Here is a 17,155-nt window from a genome sequence, read left to right as displayed (position 1 = left end):
AAGAAGAATAAAACAACTATAGTTATATAAGATGTAACCATTAGGAGAAACTGAGTAATGGACACTTGGGCCCTCTCTGCACTATTTTTTGCAACTTCCCTCAAATCTATAATTGCTTCAAAACAAAACGTAAAAAAAAAAAAGTAATAACAAAACATGTCCAATCGTGTTATATTGTATTATATTGATGTAGTATAATATATACTGTATATAATATCATAACTATTTATAAGATATATAGTTACTTAGTATTTTTGAGAGCAAGGTGGGATGAGAGTAGCCTGGTAGGAGCCAGGGAAGGGATGTCAGCCAAGGAGGCACAGCTGCCCAGGGTGATAGCTTGGGGAGATGGGGCCTCACAGCTGCAGAGAGGGCTGGACATCCAACCTGCACCCTACTTCCCAGCATGGGTGACAGAGGAGCCCAAGGGCCCTCATTGAGACCTATCTGTGTCTTCACTCCTCAGCTTCTCCAGTGATTGAAAATGGCCAGCTGGAGTGTCCCCAGGGCTACAAAAGGCTGAACCTCACTCACTGTCAAGGTAAGGATGACTAGGGCCAAGGCTGGGCTTGGGAAAGGGAATGACCGAGACCTGCTGATGCAGACAGGAGGAGCAGCTGCCACTGCCTGAGTGGTCTCCGCTAGGCACCTCTAAGCCCCGTCTTGAGGGAGCTGTGGGAGTTGCTGGTTCTACTGGCCCAAGGAAGTCAGGAGATAGTGATAGAGGGAGCTGAGAAAGGACCTGGGAGCTGAGCCCAGCCCCTTGGCCCCATCTCCACCCACCCTATCCTGGGCCTGGGCCAAGCACCTCTCTAGGGCTGTGTGGTATTGTGTCTGATGATGTCACCCAGACCCCACACATCCACTCACCTCTTGGGCTGATCTCCCTGGAATGGGAGGACTTTTGACTCCAGGGTCAGAGATCAAGTCAGCCTGAATTAGTGGGGACCTCTGTGGACTGTCTGTCCCCAACGAAGTACTTTCAGCTGCTCAGGCCTCCCCCTGCCTCAACCCACAACCAGGAGGGGGAAGGGGGAAGGCACAGGTGGAGGAGAGAGGGACTATATATAGCACAGACCCTGGCCTGGCTGGCCTGGCTGACCGGCTCTGTTAGGCCAGCTGAGGTCCAGGGTGCTCTGCATTAGAGAGCCCTTAAAGGGACAAGGCCCAGAGGCACCTCGGGACAGAGGGCTGGGAAGTAGAGCTCAGCTATGGCTTTGTCACTACAAGGAATTCTAGAGAGAGTGTTGGGGACCAGGATGACTGAAGCCTTCACTGAGGGGGCAGCGGCTGCCACCAAGCAGCTCAGGCACTGAGAGGAGAGCCACTGTTGGCCGTGGACTGGAGATCAGGGCCTTCCAGCCTGTGGGCAGCTCCTGGGGCTGACAGGTCAGTGGGGACCTGAGGCAGCTTTCCCTCTGGAGAGCTTAGAGAGCTGGACAGATCACTGTCTGTGTGGCTTACTTTGGGTGAAGCTGGGTTAGAGATAAGGGATTGACCCAGATGGCCTCCTAGGTACCTTCTCCCTGGAGGCTTCTTCAGGAGAGAGGAGTCTGAGGAGCTCCGGTGTGGCTGTGGGGTGCCAGGCCCTGGAGGGGATTTCTGGCCCATGGATAAGTAAAGGTGGACCAGGAAAAAGGGTAGGCCTCTGACCCCACCGAGCCCGGGTCAGCCTCCATCAAGAGCAGTGGGCTGAGGGCCTAGTGGACAGTGGATGCGGAGAGATGTCTGTAGTTTTGCCCTTGGAGGGTGTTCATATCTAAACTATCCCCAGCGGCCTCTCCTCCTGATGTGTTTCCCAGCCCAGAAGGTTAAACTTATTCTCAAACTCTCAGATGAGCTCTCTGCTCACCCTCCACTGAGCCCCCAGGATAGGAGATGCCGAGGGAACCTCCCCCTTCCTACACCTGTGACTGTGGCCTCCATGCCTGTAAAGGGACCCACTCAACTCTGTACCTGCATGCCCCATCCCTCCTCTCTCTCCATCCTTCTCTCCTGCTTCCATGGGATAATTTTGGGGTGTTGCTGTGAGCTGCATTCATCGTGCTAGGTGTTAGTACGCAGGGATGGCTAAGACACAGCTGCTGCCCCAGGTGAAGACAGACACCCAAACAATTACACACAATGAGAGAAGTGCTCTCGATGTACTAGGTGCTATGGGATACATGACAGGGGTCCTTCCTAGACTAGAGGATCAGGCTTCAGGTGATACCTGACCTAGACTTAAATGATGTGTAGAGTTAGCCAGCTAAAGGGGATGCGGGCATTCCAGGCACAGGGAACAGCATAAGCAAAGGAGTAGTTTGAGCTGGCTGGGTATAGCCTGTACACACACGGGAGAGAACACAGGCATCTTGGGGTCTCATCCAAGCCATCCAGTTAACCACAGGCATTGGAGAAATATGGTGGAGGGCCTCGGATACCATAAAATGGTGCCGGGGCTCCCTCTGGGAGGTGATAGGGAGTCTGGAGGCTTCTCAAGCAGAGAGGAGGCAAGTTAGATTTGTGTTTAGACATATTACTTCGGCCGCAATCTGGAGGCAAATGGATCAGTTTCCCTTCCTAGCTCTCCCTCCCAGTAGGGCGTCCTGCCAAGGAGGAGTTGGTCACCTTTCAGCCCCTTCATTCCTGTGCTGAGAGCCATCTTCTCCAAAGCCCGTGGCTGAGCAGGTGGCTCTGATGCTACCAGGCTGCCACGCGTTATCGCCTGGCCCTGGAGGTGGATGCCCCTCACAACCCTTTTATGCTCACCATCATCGCTGCCACCACAATCGTCAATGAAGACATCATCACCAAGAGGGGCCCTGACTTTTTGGTGCTTAGAGTGTGAGAGCTTCCTCCTCTTGGCAGGAAGAAGTTCCTGGCATGAAACATTTTTGAAATCACAAAGGAGCTAATGTAGCTCCCTTACTTGGAGAACGGCATGAACATCCACTGGTCTTGGGGGATGTGCGTGGCTTGCCTGAAGCAGGGGGTGCTTGAAGGACCTGGAGAGGTGCCCTCCTGACTCTCTGCACCCCAGTGCCTGCCTCCTCTTCCTTGTTGAGGTCCCTCCATTCTGCAGCTCACTGTTCCCCAGACCTTGGGTCCTACAGAGATGCTCTAAAGTCTCTCAGGAAAGCTGACTAGGAGGGACTGGGTGGCCCTTTCTCCAACTTCCCACCCCAATTGTCTCCTTATCTGCTTCCCCTGTTCGTATCCCAGCATATCACTTACTAGCTGAGTGACTTTGGGCATGTCACTCTTGAGGCCTCAGTTTCCCTACCTATAAAACGAGGACTTGTGGACCTATTTAATAAAATTGTTTGGGAGAATTAAATGAGGTATCATATGTAAAGTGCCTGGCATGGTACCTGACACGTCATAGGCACTCAATAAACATTAGCTCTTAATATTACGATCGTTATTACCAGTTATAAGACGAAGTGATTTGAAATTTTTACCTCATTTGATCCACCTATCCAAGACTAACTGGTAGTTACTATTATTATCCCCATTTTACAGATGAGGAAACTGAGGCGCAGAGAGAGGGGTCACATAGAATAAATGGCAGCTCCCTTATTGTTGTCCTTTAACTGGGAGAAATTATTGGAAGATCTCTGCCCCAGCCCTTCCCCTCCATCAGGCCTCGGTGGGGCGGGCACATGGCCATCTTCTCCAACCCTGCAGATGTCAACGAGTGCTTGACCCTGGGCCTGTGCAAGGACTCGGAGTGCGTGAACACTCGGGGCAGCTACCTGTGCACCTGCAGGCCTGGCCTCATGCTGGACCCGTCAAGGAGCCGCTGTGTGTGTGAGTGCTGGCGGGGACCGGGGGTGGCGGACCCTGGGAGGCAAGATGGGACCCTCAGGGTCCACGGGCCAGGCCCAGAGCAGAAACTTCCCCCAGGCCCTATCCCAGGGCCCAGTGTCCATGACTCAACCTGGAACTGGGCCCAATGCGCAAAACAGATCTGTTCTCTGCTGCTGGGATGGAGGCAGTTACTACTTCACTTCTGGCTTTAGGCGTTTCTTTGGGGGCTTTGCAATTTGAGGTTTTCTACTATTTCTTTTTTTTTTTTCCTCTCTCTAATCATTTCTGTTCCACCTGTTGCTTCATTTACTTTGGGGGGATGTGTGGTGCCTCAGCTCTAATGTCCGGCTGAGCAGTGGCTGCCTCTTCCAGTGCCTGAGCTTAGCAGCCCGGTCACTTAGCTGCAGACCTTTCTGAGGGGACCTGTCTTGAGCATGAATGGCACTGCTGCCCGGCCCCAAGGCCTTTCCATAATCCTGGGGTCCCTTGTAGTTTTGAATGTGTCTCTGCGTCCATGAACACATATGTGTCATGAGTCATACCAGCCTCGTGTCCGCGTGTGCGTGCATGCATGCCCAGACAGCTGTTTCCAGTGACCTCTGTGGTTTCCAGCTGGCAGAGGCCCAGGCTGGCAGCCCCCAGGCCCCCGCCCCATGTCAGAGCTGACGCCAGGGCCCAGACGGGGCTTTCCTAGGACAAGGAGGCCTGACCAGAGCTGAATAAAACCAGTCCTGACTGGCCTCGGCAAAACGACTGCCTGGGTTGGGTGGGCCACCCCACCCCAAGCCCTGGCTCTGCTCCCTATAGCTGGCTGGCGAAGCCCTCAGTATGCAAACTGTCTGAGGAGACCGTGGGATGAACTTGACTCCAGCACCACCCACAGGGAGCACCCCTTGTGAAGGGAGGACTCCGCCCAGTGAGTGTCTCCAGGGAGAGGAGACAGTAAGAGACTTGAGAGGGGACACCCAGAGAATGAGGGGACCCAGAGTAAGGAGAACTTGTCAGCCTACTCTCGGGAAGACCTTGTGGTGACAGAGACATGTAATCAAGGCCTTGAGGAGCATACAGCCCTTTCTTCTCCCCATCATCCTCCCCCCACTTAAGATTCCTTTATCAGGCAGGTGTGTTTAATGTCTGAGGTGACATCTTTATTAGTGCCAGAAAGAGACCCAGAATACAGGGAAGCAAAGGTGGCCCTTGGGCGGTCTTTATTTTCTCTCCCTTCCTAATGTTACCCACTCCAGCCTCTTCTGACGCTTCATCTCCCTGGAGGTAAGAGGGCAGACATGAAGTTCCTCTCCCTTCATTTCTGAGCTTTGCCCTCCTCCTGTCACCTGACCAGGGCTAGTAGAGCAGTCTACAACGACCCCGCCCAGCTGGCAGCCTCCTGATATGCCCAGCTGAGTCACTCCTACCCTGCGGCAGCTGGAGGCGGAAATTGCACCTGGACACCCAGGCTCATGGACTGACCAATAACTGCCCTGTGTATAGCACGTAACCTCTCGCAAGGCACATTTTCATATATCACTGTGAAGAAGGTTTATTAGTCAAGAGTCTTTGGGTTGCAAGTGACAGAACCCCAACTCGAACCACCATAAGCATATAATTCATTGGTCACACAGTTAGGAAGTCCAGGGGTAGGTGTGCCTCAGGCTTGGCAGGATCCAGGCACCCCTAGCATCTTTAGGACATCTCTTACTCTGTTTCCTCTGTGTCGATTTCAGAGTTTCTTCTAAGGTGGCCACCAAATGCTCCAGGCCTATATCTCCCAACCTTGCAAACTCAATTTAAAAAAGAGGAAAATTAAAAGCACCTCTTATCTAATAATCCAGGAAAAGTCCCACCGATTATTATCATTGGACTTATTTGACAAGTGCTCATCCCTGACCCAATTACTATAACTAGGCATAAGGGCCACACTCCTTCAGCCAGGAAGTGGGGTCAGCCTCCATTCTAATCACATGGACCAAGACTGGGGTAAGGGGTGGATCCTATAGAAAAATCAGGGTGCCGTTACCAGAATATGGGGGCATAGATGCTGGGCAGTCAGAAATACAGGCATCCGCCACCCATGGAATCGTCATTATCACCCTTATTTCACACATAAAGAAGGTAAAGTCCAGGGAGGTTTATAGCTCATGGTGGAGCAGGGATTTGAACTTGGGCTGCTAAATCCTGACCAGGACTCCCCAGAGTCATCAATTCCTCAACTATAAGTGTTGCCCCCTTCACTCCACCCCCCGTCCCTTCGTCTGGCCCTCTTAGGATTTCAGTCTCTTCCAACGAGGCATGGCCTCTTCATCTTCTGTTGAGATAATTTACAAGAGAATAGACTGTAATATTTATAAGCAAGGGAACAGTGGTGGTGGCACTCACTGTGGTCCACCGAAGTTTGAGTCGTGGACCCAGCCATCCATCCATCCATCCATCCATTCAACCAGGATTTACTGAGCATCTGCCCGCACCAGATGCTGTGTAGTATATCTGGGTAACGAAGATGACCAAGAAAGTGTCCCTGTCCTCAAAGCTTCCTGTCAGGCCTTTGGTTCTCACCTTGTCTCATTTCCTGAAGAAGACTGTGGCCCTCAGAGCACACTGCTCCCCACTTGACCCCAAGCCCATGTTGGGCTTTGGTAAACACTCATAAACTCAGCACCTGGAGGCAAGCAGATACATCCCCATTTCCTGCTCTCAGGTTCTCCACGTGGGTGAGAGGCAACGGTCCCCTCAAATAGGTAGTAGGAGGACGTGCTAAAACCTTCTACTACAACTATCTGTCCTAACGTTTTTGTGAGTATTTTCAGGGCCCCAAACTTTAGGAATGAGACTTGGGCCAGGCCAATCTGAGTACATGCAACCGGCCACTCCTCTATCTTCTGCCCTCCTGCCTGTCCTTTCCCCTCCCACTGGCTACCTGCCCATCCCCATCTGCTGTGTCTGTTGCAGCGGACAAGGCTGTTTCCATGCAGCAAGGGCTGTGCTACCGGTCACTGGGGCCTGGCACCTGTGCCCTGCCTTTGGCCCAGAGGATCACCAAGCAGATATGCTGCTGTAGCCGAGTGGGCAAAGCATGGGGCAGCAAGTGTGAGAAATGCCCCCTGCCTGGCACAGGTAATGCTCTGTACCCTCTCAGCTCTGGCCACCAAAGGGCTTCCTCCAAGCCAGTGGCCATTTCCCCCTCCTGGACCTAACCTCAAGCCAGAAGACCCTAGTCTTCCTTCCTGCTCGACTCCTTAACCAATCTGGGGTCCCTCCCTCCTTGCTGCCACAGTAACCTTGTCCCCCCAAGGGAGGGGAGGGAGGGGGCTGGGTCCCTGCAGGAACGGCATCTTTCAGCACGTCCTTTGACCACTGACCTTGCAGAGGCCTTCAGGGAGATCTGCCCTGCCGGCCATGGCTACACCTACTCAAGCTCAGACATCCGCCTGACCGTGAGGAAAGCCGAGGAGGAGGAACTGGCCAGGCCCTTGAGGGAGCAAGAACAGAAGAGCAATTGGACCCTGCCCAGGCCAGCGGAGAGGCAACCGCTCCGGGCGGCCACCGGCACCTGGCTGGAGGCCGGGACCATCCCTGACAAGGGTATCTGGGCTGGGGGAGATGCCTGAGGGATTCCCCTTCCCCCTTGGGTTACAACCCCTCAAAGAGCCACTGGGTGCATGTTTATCCTGGATGCATGGCATCTCATCTCTGAGGCTTTAGGACAGGGAGTTTAGAGTAGCAGCACCCAGCCCTGGGAAGCTGCTCTCCTGGCCTGTCGTGATTGAAAGGCCTCACTCCCTTCCTTTCTCCCACATGTGATCAAGAGGTGCCCACATCCCACAGAGTTGCTGGTGGGGGTGGGAGAGGTCAGCAGCAGCCCTACCTCCGCTGATCAGGCCTTTCCGTCCTCTGCCCCTGGCCATGCAGCTTCTGAGGCTGGTGCTCGCTGCAAGGCCTTAAGAGCTGGCAGGTGGATACTGGGGAGTCTGGGTGTTTTAGATCCCCTCCCCTGGCCTTGGAGTGACTAAGGGGATCACTAACTCCAGCTCAACTGCCTTAGGCCCAAGAAGCCTGGGGCTGGGAAGAGACTGGGCTTGAGGCGCCCCTGGCAGGTGCCCTGGGTAACCTTGCAGAAGGCATGTCTAAGTTGCTGGTAGCACAGAGTACAGGAAGCCAAGGACATATTAGGACCAGGAGAACCATGTGATAGCCAAAAGTCCTCCAGATATCTGGAACAAACAGAGATGTCAGGACAACCCTAGTTGTCATGGGAACTGAGCACTGGGGAAATCAGGAGCAACTCCTCTCTTTTCTAGAACTATTCCCCTGGCCCATAACCCAGGGTGAGAAGCAGAGGGACCTGGTATAGCTGGAGGCTTGGGAGGGAGGAGGTGGCAGTGCAAGGGGGAGAGTCACAGAGAGGACCCATGGGAGACTGGCCTGGCACTGGAGACCTTAAAGGAAAGCAGGAGATTTCCTCTCACCAAGTGAGTCAGCTCGAAGGCCCTCCAGACCTGGGATTTTGAAATCTATGGTGGCCAGCCCCAGTGGAGAGGGAGGGACAGAAGCAGGCAAGAAGAGTTTGAGTTCTCTGCACTGCTGACCTGCTGGGGATAAGGTTAGGGGGTCACAGACTGAACCAACCCTGGCTGTGGGTGGAGGGGAGAAGGCAGCCAGACTGTCCTCCCTGAGCTCATGCTCTCACCTTCCCTTCCCAGGTGACTCTCAAGCTGGCCAGGTGAGTGAGTCCTCCCACCAGGGAGTTGGGCAAGCGTGGTAGAAAGTGGGACCTGGTAGCCCTTGAGGCCATGAGGCAATGTCCTATGAGGGAGGGACGGGAGAAGGGTGGAGTATATGTAGGATTTTACTTGGAGAGATGCTGAAGTGGGAGGGCTTCGCTGTCTTATTACTGCTGGGTGTCACTGCGGATGAGATCTAGAACTAGTTCTGGATTAATTCCAGATTTGGCACTTTCTGAGCTTGATTTGCTTAAATCTCAAGGTCTCCTCTGAGAGTGGCTCATGGGGAAGTTGAGGCATAGCCTCAAACTATTTCACTGAGAAAGGTGGATCCCACCCCTTCCCTGTGCCCAGGAGTCCCCTGTGAAACACTGAGTGACCTAGAAAAACATTCCAGAAGAGCGTATCTGCTTTTTCCCTCACCAGTCTGCTCATCCCTTCCCTGTCTCTTGCCCCTCCAACCTGTCTACCTGACTGTCCCCAAACACTGTTTCTCCAATGAGCTTCTTCTCTCCCTGGAGAGCCACGTGATGTCCCCGCAGACCGAAGTTCCACTTCCATGTCTCCACAGCCCCGAGCCATGCTCCTGGTCCTCTGTCACCTTCTGCCCATCTTCTCCTCCAGGTTCCCCATGGCTCACCTACCTCTGTCCGTGGTCTGTGGTGAGGGATACCACGTGTGGCCTGGGGTCCCAGCTCTACCACACTGGCCCTGTGACCCTAGGTAGGCTAGTTAACCTCCGGAGCTTCTGTTGCTGTATCTGAGATCACAGCATTGATACGATGCTTGCTGATATGACACCGAGCCGGCACATTACGTACATCCGCTCATTTAGTCGTTGCAACCTACTATCATAGGATAGTTGAGAAGATTAAGACAATGAGCATAAAGTGCCTAGCAAAATGCCCAGCATGTAGTAAGAACTCATCAACACCAGGAATGAATGAAAAAGTGAGTGAGCTGGATGGGAAGCCTGGGGGCAGGGGCGAGCGTGGTGGAAGGGAGAGAGTCAAGGGGGTGACAGAGCAACCAAGAGTGACATTCTCCCATTTCCGTGCAGGTCACAGCTATTGTCACTCAAGAACCTACCTGGGTCCCAGGTAAGTTCCTCCTCCTCGCAGCTCCCAGGAAACAGAAAAGGGAGGGAAGGAGAGAGCTGCATCTAGTGGTTGAGTTACTACATCTGAGTTGATACATACATGGGGCTCGAATCAGATGAGGTTGTGGATGATGACATGACGCGTGTATAGGGCTTTTCCAGGAGCCCTATACACCTAAGGGGCTCGTTAGGCCAGCGAAAGACATAGTGATGCTTTGCAAATATTTCTCTACCACAGCAGTCATTCTGCATTTCGCGGTGCTGCTCAGTGTATAAAGGAGACCAAAAAGGAAGCATTGGCTGAAGTAAGGACTGGTCAGGTCCCCAGAGCCCTTTGCCCAGTGGCCTGTCTTCCCTTGGGAACGGCGAGGGCTCTGCAGAGTCCTGCTTGCCAGCTGCTGGGGTTGGGGACAGGGCAGTGTTCCGGAGTCAGAAAGCTGAGCTTCCTCTTCTTCTTCTATGAAATGGACACTAAGGCCTGGCCTGCTGCCTCTGAGGCGGGGAGACGTTGATGTTCTTGGCAGAGCTCTGTAAACTGTGAAGCGCTTTGCAAATAGAAGGGGAAGAATGCTAAACCGGGAACTAGGAGATCCGGCTCTGACTCCGTGTCCAGCAAGCTAGGTGGCCTTGGACAAGTGGCCATTTCTGCGAGCTTCAGTCTCCTCGCCTATAAAATGGAGCATGAGACTGGATGAGCTGTAAGACCCGTTAGAGCTCTCAGATTCTGACTCTTTTTGGGGCCAGGTCTAGTTTAGGAGGCTAGGAGGCAGAAGGGGCCACCAGCCCTAGGCTCCACCCCTGGCTCTCGAGTCAGAACAGCAGGGAGAAAGGTGAGGCCACTGCCAACATCTCTGGAAGGAACGCTGTCCAGGGCAGGAAGTCAGGCAGCCAAGGGGCCACAGCCCACCCACTCGGCCTCCCCCTCTCTCTGCAGGAGATGCCACAGGAAGACCAACACCTCCACTGCCTGAACAGGGGACTCCAAAGACCTGGGAAGAAGTGCAAGCGACTACCCCCATAGATGTGCTGGTGACCCCGGGTCCCCCAGGTACCTGCAGCCAGCCCCGTGAGGTGTGACTGGCCAGAGCCAACTCCAGGACCTCTCAACCAGATGAATCTTCTCCAGCAAACTCAGGCCAGGCTCAGAGCCCCAGCCTCACACCATGGAGAGCATAGGGAACCCTAGCGAACCCAAGAGCCTGGTCTGGAGCACCTGTCTAACCAGGAAGGGGAAAGAGAAAGGGCATGTGAGGGAAGGTCTTACTCAGAGGCCTTCCAGGAGAATCTGGGGTACCCTGTTGAGGGAAGGGAACATGTGGAGCTTCCAGGAGCCTGGCTCCTCCAGGCTATTGAGCCTGAGCCTACTGAGTGCCCTGGCAGTGGGCAGCCTCCTGACCTTCGGGAAGGAAACTGGTTCTAGTTCTCAAGTTTGTTTAACTGCCTGGAAGCCTGCGTTCCTGCCCCACTAACACCACTTGCATTCCCCTACCCCCTCCCACAACAAGGGTGAGGGGGTGCGGTGTGGGGGAGATCCCTGGCAAACCCACCTTGCTCTGGAATGTGAGCTCCTCAGAGGCCCATTGTCTGGGGACTTGATGTCACCACCGGTGCTCCCTGTGCACGTGCCTGCTCACTTGTGCCCTCGCCAGGGGCTTGCTGATCTCTTAACCTCCCAGACTGAGGCCACCTTGGGGGAGAGGGTATTTCCTCTGGCAAAGAGAGAGGCTGCAGCCTGCTGGAGCAGTCAGAGAGTGGGGGTCGGGGGGTGGGGTTCCCAGGCCTGAACCAGGGCAACCCACTGCCCCCACCCCCAGAGCTTCTCTCCTCTGGCCTCAGAGCACTGCTGCAGGGAACACCCTCGTCCCCTCCCTGCCCGGCAGGCAAGATGAGCTAGGTTAAAGGCTCAGCTCAGGAATCTGGGTCTCTGACCAAAAAAAAAAAAAAAAAAATGGACCTGGAGGCAGGGACAGGGGGACAGGCTCAGCAGCAGCTCTCAGCTATGTGGAGGGACAGAATGCCTCCCAACCACCGCCCACAACCTTTTGCCTAACCCCTCAACTCCCCTGCCTCACCTCTCCGGGAGGACATTTAGAATCTGGTTGGAGGTCCCCATGAGCCCCTAGGCTGACACAAACTTGGAGCCAGGCGGAGACAGGCCGGTGTGCATGTTCAATTCAGTCCAACTTAGCAATGCTGTGAAGCCGCACTATGCACAAGCCCCGCGGTGCCCGTCCCAACCCATTGCCTGGGTCCCCAGGGTTACCTCCGTGCTGTGGGGCAGCGTGGCGGGGACCCTGGGTGTGCGGGCTTCTGACTAGGGTCCAGGGCCAGCACAGAAGCAGAAAGTGTCATTCATTCAGTCAGTCATCTGCTCATTCAGCATGTACTAAGTGCTAAGTGGTTCTCAGATATTAAGGACACAGTTCAAAAAAGCTAGAGTCCTTGCCCCACCATGTAGCCTCAGTTTTGAGTCCTGGTGAGTCTCCAAAGTGTTTCTGAATTCAGTGTCTTGTCTCCCCACTTTCTACTCCATTACCACCACCCAAGGCGGTCCTCATTTAAGTTATTTCGGCAGGTTTCTAAGGGTCTCTTGTGCCTCCCGGCCCCTCTTCAGAGCAAGGTGGCATGGCAGCATGAGTGGTCTTTCTGAGACATGAGCGCTGATCATGCCCCACCGTGCGTGACCCCCTTGCATACAGGCGTATCTCAACCTGGCATTCAAGGCCCTGCTCTGTTAGCCCCAGACCACCTCTCCCCTCTTCCCCTGGCAGTTCTCCCCAAGCACCCTACTCACCACACGTGTCTGTCTGTCTAGGGGAAACTGGGCAGGAGTTGCCAGGGGAGGGAAGCTCTGGGCACTGTGGGTGAGGGCTCTGTGCCCCTGTTCAGGGTAAGGTCAGGCTGGAGGCCTCAGCAGGGCAGGCCGTTTGCTAGGACTTGGGACATGGGTAGCTGGAACCCACAGGGTCTCGGTCAGAGGGATGCCCTACTGCGAGCTCCATCCTGGTGGGGCTCAGGGCCCTGGGAGGTATTACATAGGCCACGCTATATACGTGGATGTGGGACGAGGTTTCTGTGGGTCCTTGGAGGCCCCTGTGCCCAGCGTCCCACACTGTTTCCACTGTGTTCCTCTGCCTTTGTCTATCCACTGCCCTGCCATAACCTCTATTTTGCTCTGTCTCCTCAGATATTGACAGATGTGCCACTGGAGCCACCAACATCTGTGGCCCTGGAACCTGTGTGAACCTCCCAGATGGGTACAGATGCATCTGCAGCCCCGGCTACCGGCTGCACCCCAGCCAAGCCTACTGCACAGGTACGTGCTTGGGCATCCTGGACTCGCTCAGTGTCTGGGGCGGCTGGGAGCAGGGCTGGGGAACAGAGTCAAGAGTCCAGGCAGCAGAAGGTCTAAGCAGTGCTGTGTGGTTTGCGGGTTGAAGAAGAGCACATTCCCTGCAGACAAAGCTAACCTTAACCTTGAGGAGACCAGTCTCTGGGAGCACCATTCGATGAGTCTCCAGGACTCCAGGAAAGTGGAAAGCCACCCCAAGGTGTCCCTGACCAATGCCCGGAGCCCTCAGCTCCGAACTCAGCCCGCCCCTCAAACTGGCCATCTTGCTGCCTGCAGAGCACACCAAGGCCTGCCCTTATTATAAGTGTCTCCACCAGGGCCATCCCTGGGGGAGAGGTTTGGAGCCAAGACAAATCATCAGGTGTGAGCCTGATCCCGCCTATGCCCACCCTATATTATTATACAAAGGAGAAACGTCCACTGTGCCTTGAAGGAGAAAGGAAGTGATCACAGGGCCACTGGCAGAGGGGGCCGTGTGGCAGGGAGGAAGTGTGGGACAGCTGCCCTCAGGCCCTTGGTGCCTGAGTGGGCCAAATGTGCTGACTTCATGGCTCCCAGCCTTGAAGAGATTTTTCATCTCTCTGGCCCCTTCTGCTCCCTCATCCCCTCCTTGTCACACAGCGCCATCCCCGGTCCAGCCCTTAGCACGAGCAGGTTGCTGGCAGGTGCCCAAAGAAAGGCCTCTCTGACCTCCCTCCCCACCTCCCTCTGCTCAGATGACAATGAGTGTCTGAGGGACCCCTGTGCGGGAAGAGGGCGCTGTGTCAACAGCATGGGCTCCTACTCCTGCTTCTGCTACCCTGGCTACACGCTGGCCTCCTCAGGGACCACGCAGTTTTTTTTGCCCCTAAGACGGGCTCGGGACCCCACAGGTAGTGTTGGGGTGGAAAAGGATCCAGGCATTCACGGCACCCGGTCACCACGCAGCAGAGTGCAGGAAGTTAGGGGGCCGTGAGAACCAAGGCCATGGCTCTGACCTGGACCTGGGAGGAAGCTGACCTGCACTGAGACCAGAGAGGAGACATGAATCTGAAAAGCAGCAACATTCACAAAGGCTCCAAAGAACTGTGGCTGAAGCTGAGTGTGAGGGTCCAGGGACATGACTAAAGAGGAAGACAAAAAGCCAGGTTTCCAAATTCTGAGTGACAAGGAGCTGCTTTCATTTTGGGAAAGAAGAGCGACCTGTGAGGACACAATCTGGGACTCCTGGCAGACTGGGGAGCAAGCATGCCTTTGCGAGAGGAGCATGGGTCCTTGGCAGCTTGGAGATGCCTGTAAGGCTTTGAACTTTCCTGGGAAGCTCTACATGGGGCCACTGGGTAGAGATGCTACCAACACAAACCTTTTATATGCGGCATTGATACTACAACACATACATTTTTACAAAAGAATTCACAGAGAAAATGACACAGCACTTTCCAAGCAGGGCCTTGGGATGTATAACTCGGATGGATCCTTCACCTGAAGAATGGAGCTGCTGTTTTTGGACTCACCTTGTGGTTCTGGGAGGGGCAGCCCAGCGGGCAGGCCCCTCGGAAAGGCTGAGAGAGCTGTGAAACTTCCCATTGCCAGGGTCCCCTCAGGATTTAATCCCCTAAGGATATGTTCTGCAGAGACCAAAGCCACCAGGTCCCTTCACCTGATTGTAGGGGGAAGGGGAATAGCGGAGACAAACCCACCTACCTTAACCGAAGAGTGAGAGACTTGCATGCATCATTCACTCAGTACTCAGCACTAAGCACCTAGGTGCCAGGTGTTGTGTAAGCTCTGGGGACAGTGCAATGAGTAAGGTATGAATGGTGGCCCTGTGGGGTGAGGAAGCAACTGGTTCTGCATGGAAGAGGGTGTTTGAGCTGGGACGGAATAATAGTAGCTACCATTTAATGAACACTTATTATATGCCAGCACTGTCCTAAGCATTTTATCATATAAAGCTCAGCACCTCAACCCCATGCAGTAGAAATCCTTATCCCCATTCTATAGTTTAGCAAACCGAGGATCAGAGAGGTGAATTGAAACGCCCAGGGACCTCGCACCTAGTTGTGGTAGAGTTGGAAACTGAATCAAAGTCATTCCAGCCCCAAAGCACAGTTTGCTTCCAACAACACTCTCCCATACACGCAGGGCAAAGGACTGCAGGGAGCAGAAGGTATTCTAGGGAAAGGGAGCCATTTCTGCAGACAGCGGAGTAGTGAACAGGCCTGGCACGCTCTGGGAATAATGATAAATCCAGTGAGACTGGGGCGTGGGGAATGTGGAGGAAGTGGCAGGGGCCAAGGCCAGCGCTGAAGTGTCTTGAGTGCCAGGCTGAAGTGCTTGGATACTGTCCCACAGGCAGTGGCAGCTGCAGAGGCGATGTGGTCAGCTGGCTTTCAGGGAGGTGACTCAGGCATCAGTGCTCTGAACGGGCTGGAGTTAGCGAGGGGAGAGGCTGTGGGCAAGGGGTTTCTCTGGGCTTCGCAGCCTTGGCAGACTCTGTGGGCCAGAGGCACTGCTCTCTGTAGGCTCGGCCCAGGGTGCTGGCCCAGGACTAGCAGTAGCTGCTGCAGGAAATGGTGTCACCAGGACTGACATAGACAAGAGGTTCCACCACATGCCGCCTAGGTCTCGGGAATGTCTCTGCCAGACAGACAGTTGGAGGAGGGGCGTGGGAGCTCAAGGTCAGCTGTGAGCGCTTCTCACATGGGGCCTGGCTGCTGCTTAATGAGGGCTCATCCAGGAAAACATCCACTTTCTAAATTTTGCCAGTCTCGTAAAACAATACCTTGTTATTTTAATTACTTACTTTATCTTTATTTATGAATTATTTCATTAATTTATATTATTACTGTCAATCATTACAATTTCTAGAATATCAAATAATATCATCGATTAATATAAATTATTCGAATATTCAATATGAAAAATAACAGTTATACTTTACAAATAAGTAAGAGCCTCTCTTCATAGGTTAGCCACTGGGCTTCTTTATCGGGATATTGCTTGTTCCGGCTTTTGCCCAGTTTTCCGGCGGTGACTGCCGGTTTTTCTCGTGGCTCTTCTGGAGTCCCTTTCGCATTTCAGATACTTGCCTGGGTTTGGATGCTGCAATTCTCCCATTTTGTCCTCTGTCCCTTAACCTTATCCTCATGTCCTTTTAACAGAAATCTGCAATTCCAATGTATTGAAATTCAGCTTTTGGCCTTATTTTTATGCTTTGGGGGCTTTATCTAAGAATTCCTTCCCCACCCGTATGTCGCAAAGATATTCTCCTATACTTTCTTTCATTAGAGTAATAGTTTCGCCTTTCGCAGCATGTTTTAGTCCATCTGGAGTCCATCTTTGTGTGTGTGTTAAGATGTGGGGTTTCTTCAATTTCATTTTTCTCCACAGAGCACATCGGTTTCCCCAGCCTTATCTATCAGACGGTCATCCTGGCCCTGCCAGTTTTGGGGTCCTTTATCAAGTTCCCACACATGGCTCTGCCTCTGAGTTCCATTTCTCTTCCATTGGTATTATAGCTTCTAAAGTAAGGACCAGTTACTTCAGAATTGCCTGGAGAATTATTAAAATGCAGGTTCTTGGGCCTGCTCAGTACTGCTGGGCGAGACTCTCCTGATGTAGGCCTGGGAGTGTGCATTTTACACCTTCTGCCAGTGATTCTGCTGTGCGCTAAAGTGTTATAAAGTACTGCTCAGATGAAAACGCTGTCCATAAACAAATGATTATTATTCCATTCATGTAATATGTACTTTTTTGGGTTCTGTGCTGGGCACTGGGGGGCACTAAGATAGTAAGGCACATTCTTGGCAGTTGGGGAGAAAAAAGCAAGTAAATGAACAGTTACTGTTATGGGCTGGGTCCTAAAAGAACCCTGGGGAGGGGCATATGGGCTGGAGGGGGAGGTCAGCCTCGCCCAGGAGATGAATAGGAGACAGCCAGGCCGGTGGGCGGGAAGCCACCCCGGGCAAGGAAACAGTGTTTGCAGAAGCTCAAAGCGGGTCCTGTGTGGCTGAGGCTAGGAATCAAAGTGAGAGTCGTCGGCGAGGGCCAAGTTCATGAAAGATTTCACATGCCAGGCTGAGGAGCTTGGATTTTGTGGAATAGATTTAATGTAATAATAATAATAATAATAATAATAATAGCAATAGCAGCTAACATTTCTCCAGTGCTTACTTTGTACCAGGCAAGCACTGTGCTAAACTCTTAACCTGT

General features: G+C 53.4%; 1 protein-coding gene across 4 annotated transcripts in view; it reads left to right on the top strand.

Annotated features, from left to right (window-relative positions):
• The window catches only part of LTBP2 (latent transforming growth factor beta binding protein 2), a 94,874-nt gene that overhangs the window by 59,497 nt on the left and 18,222 nt on the right, over positions 1-17,155 (top strand). For all 4 annotated transcript variants that reach the window (XM_015599630.2, XM_015599629.2, XM_015599628.2 and 1 more), the window contains 8 exons: positions 467-541; positions 3,670-3,792; positions 6,739-6,903; positions 7,156-7,371; positions 8,490-8,509; positions 9,571-9,610; positions 10,544-10,657; positions 12,797-12,925. In XM_015599630.2, the coding sequence (XP_015455116.1) occupies positions 467-541; positions 3,670-3,792; positions 6,739-6,903; positions 7,156-7,371; positions 8,490-8,509; positions 9,571-9,610; positions 10,544-10,657; positions 12,797-12,925 (882 nt within the window). The remainder of the gene's footprint in view (positions 1-466; positions 542-3,669; positions 3,793-6,738; positions 6,904-7,155; positions 7,372-8,489; positions 8,510-9,570; positions 9,611-10,543; positions 10,658-12,796; positions 12,926-17,155) is intronic.

Source organism: Pteropus alecto, unplaced genomic scaffold, assembly GCF_000325575.1.
Source record: "Pteropus alecto unplaced genomic scaffold, ASM32557v1 scaffold8, whole genome shotgun sequence".
Taxonomy (NCBI): domain Eukaryota; kingdom Metazoa; phylum Chordata; class Mammalia; order Chiroptera; family Pteropodidae; genus Pteropus; species Pteropus alecto.
Note: the sequence above shows the minus strand (reverse complement) of the source record. Positions and strands in the feature narration are given on the sequence as shown.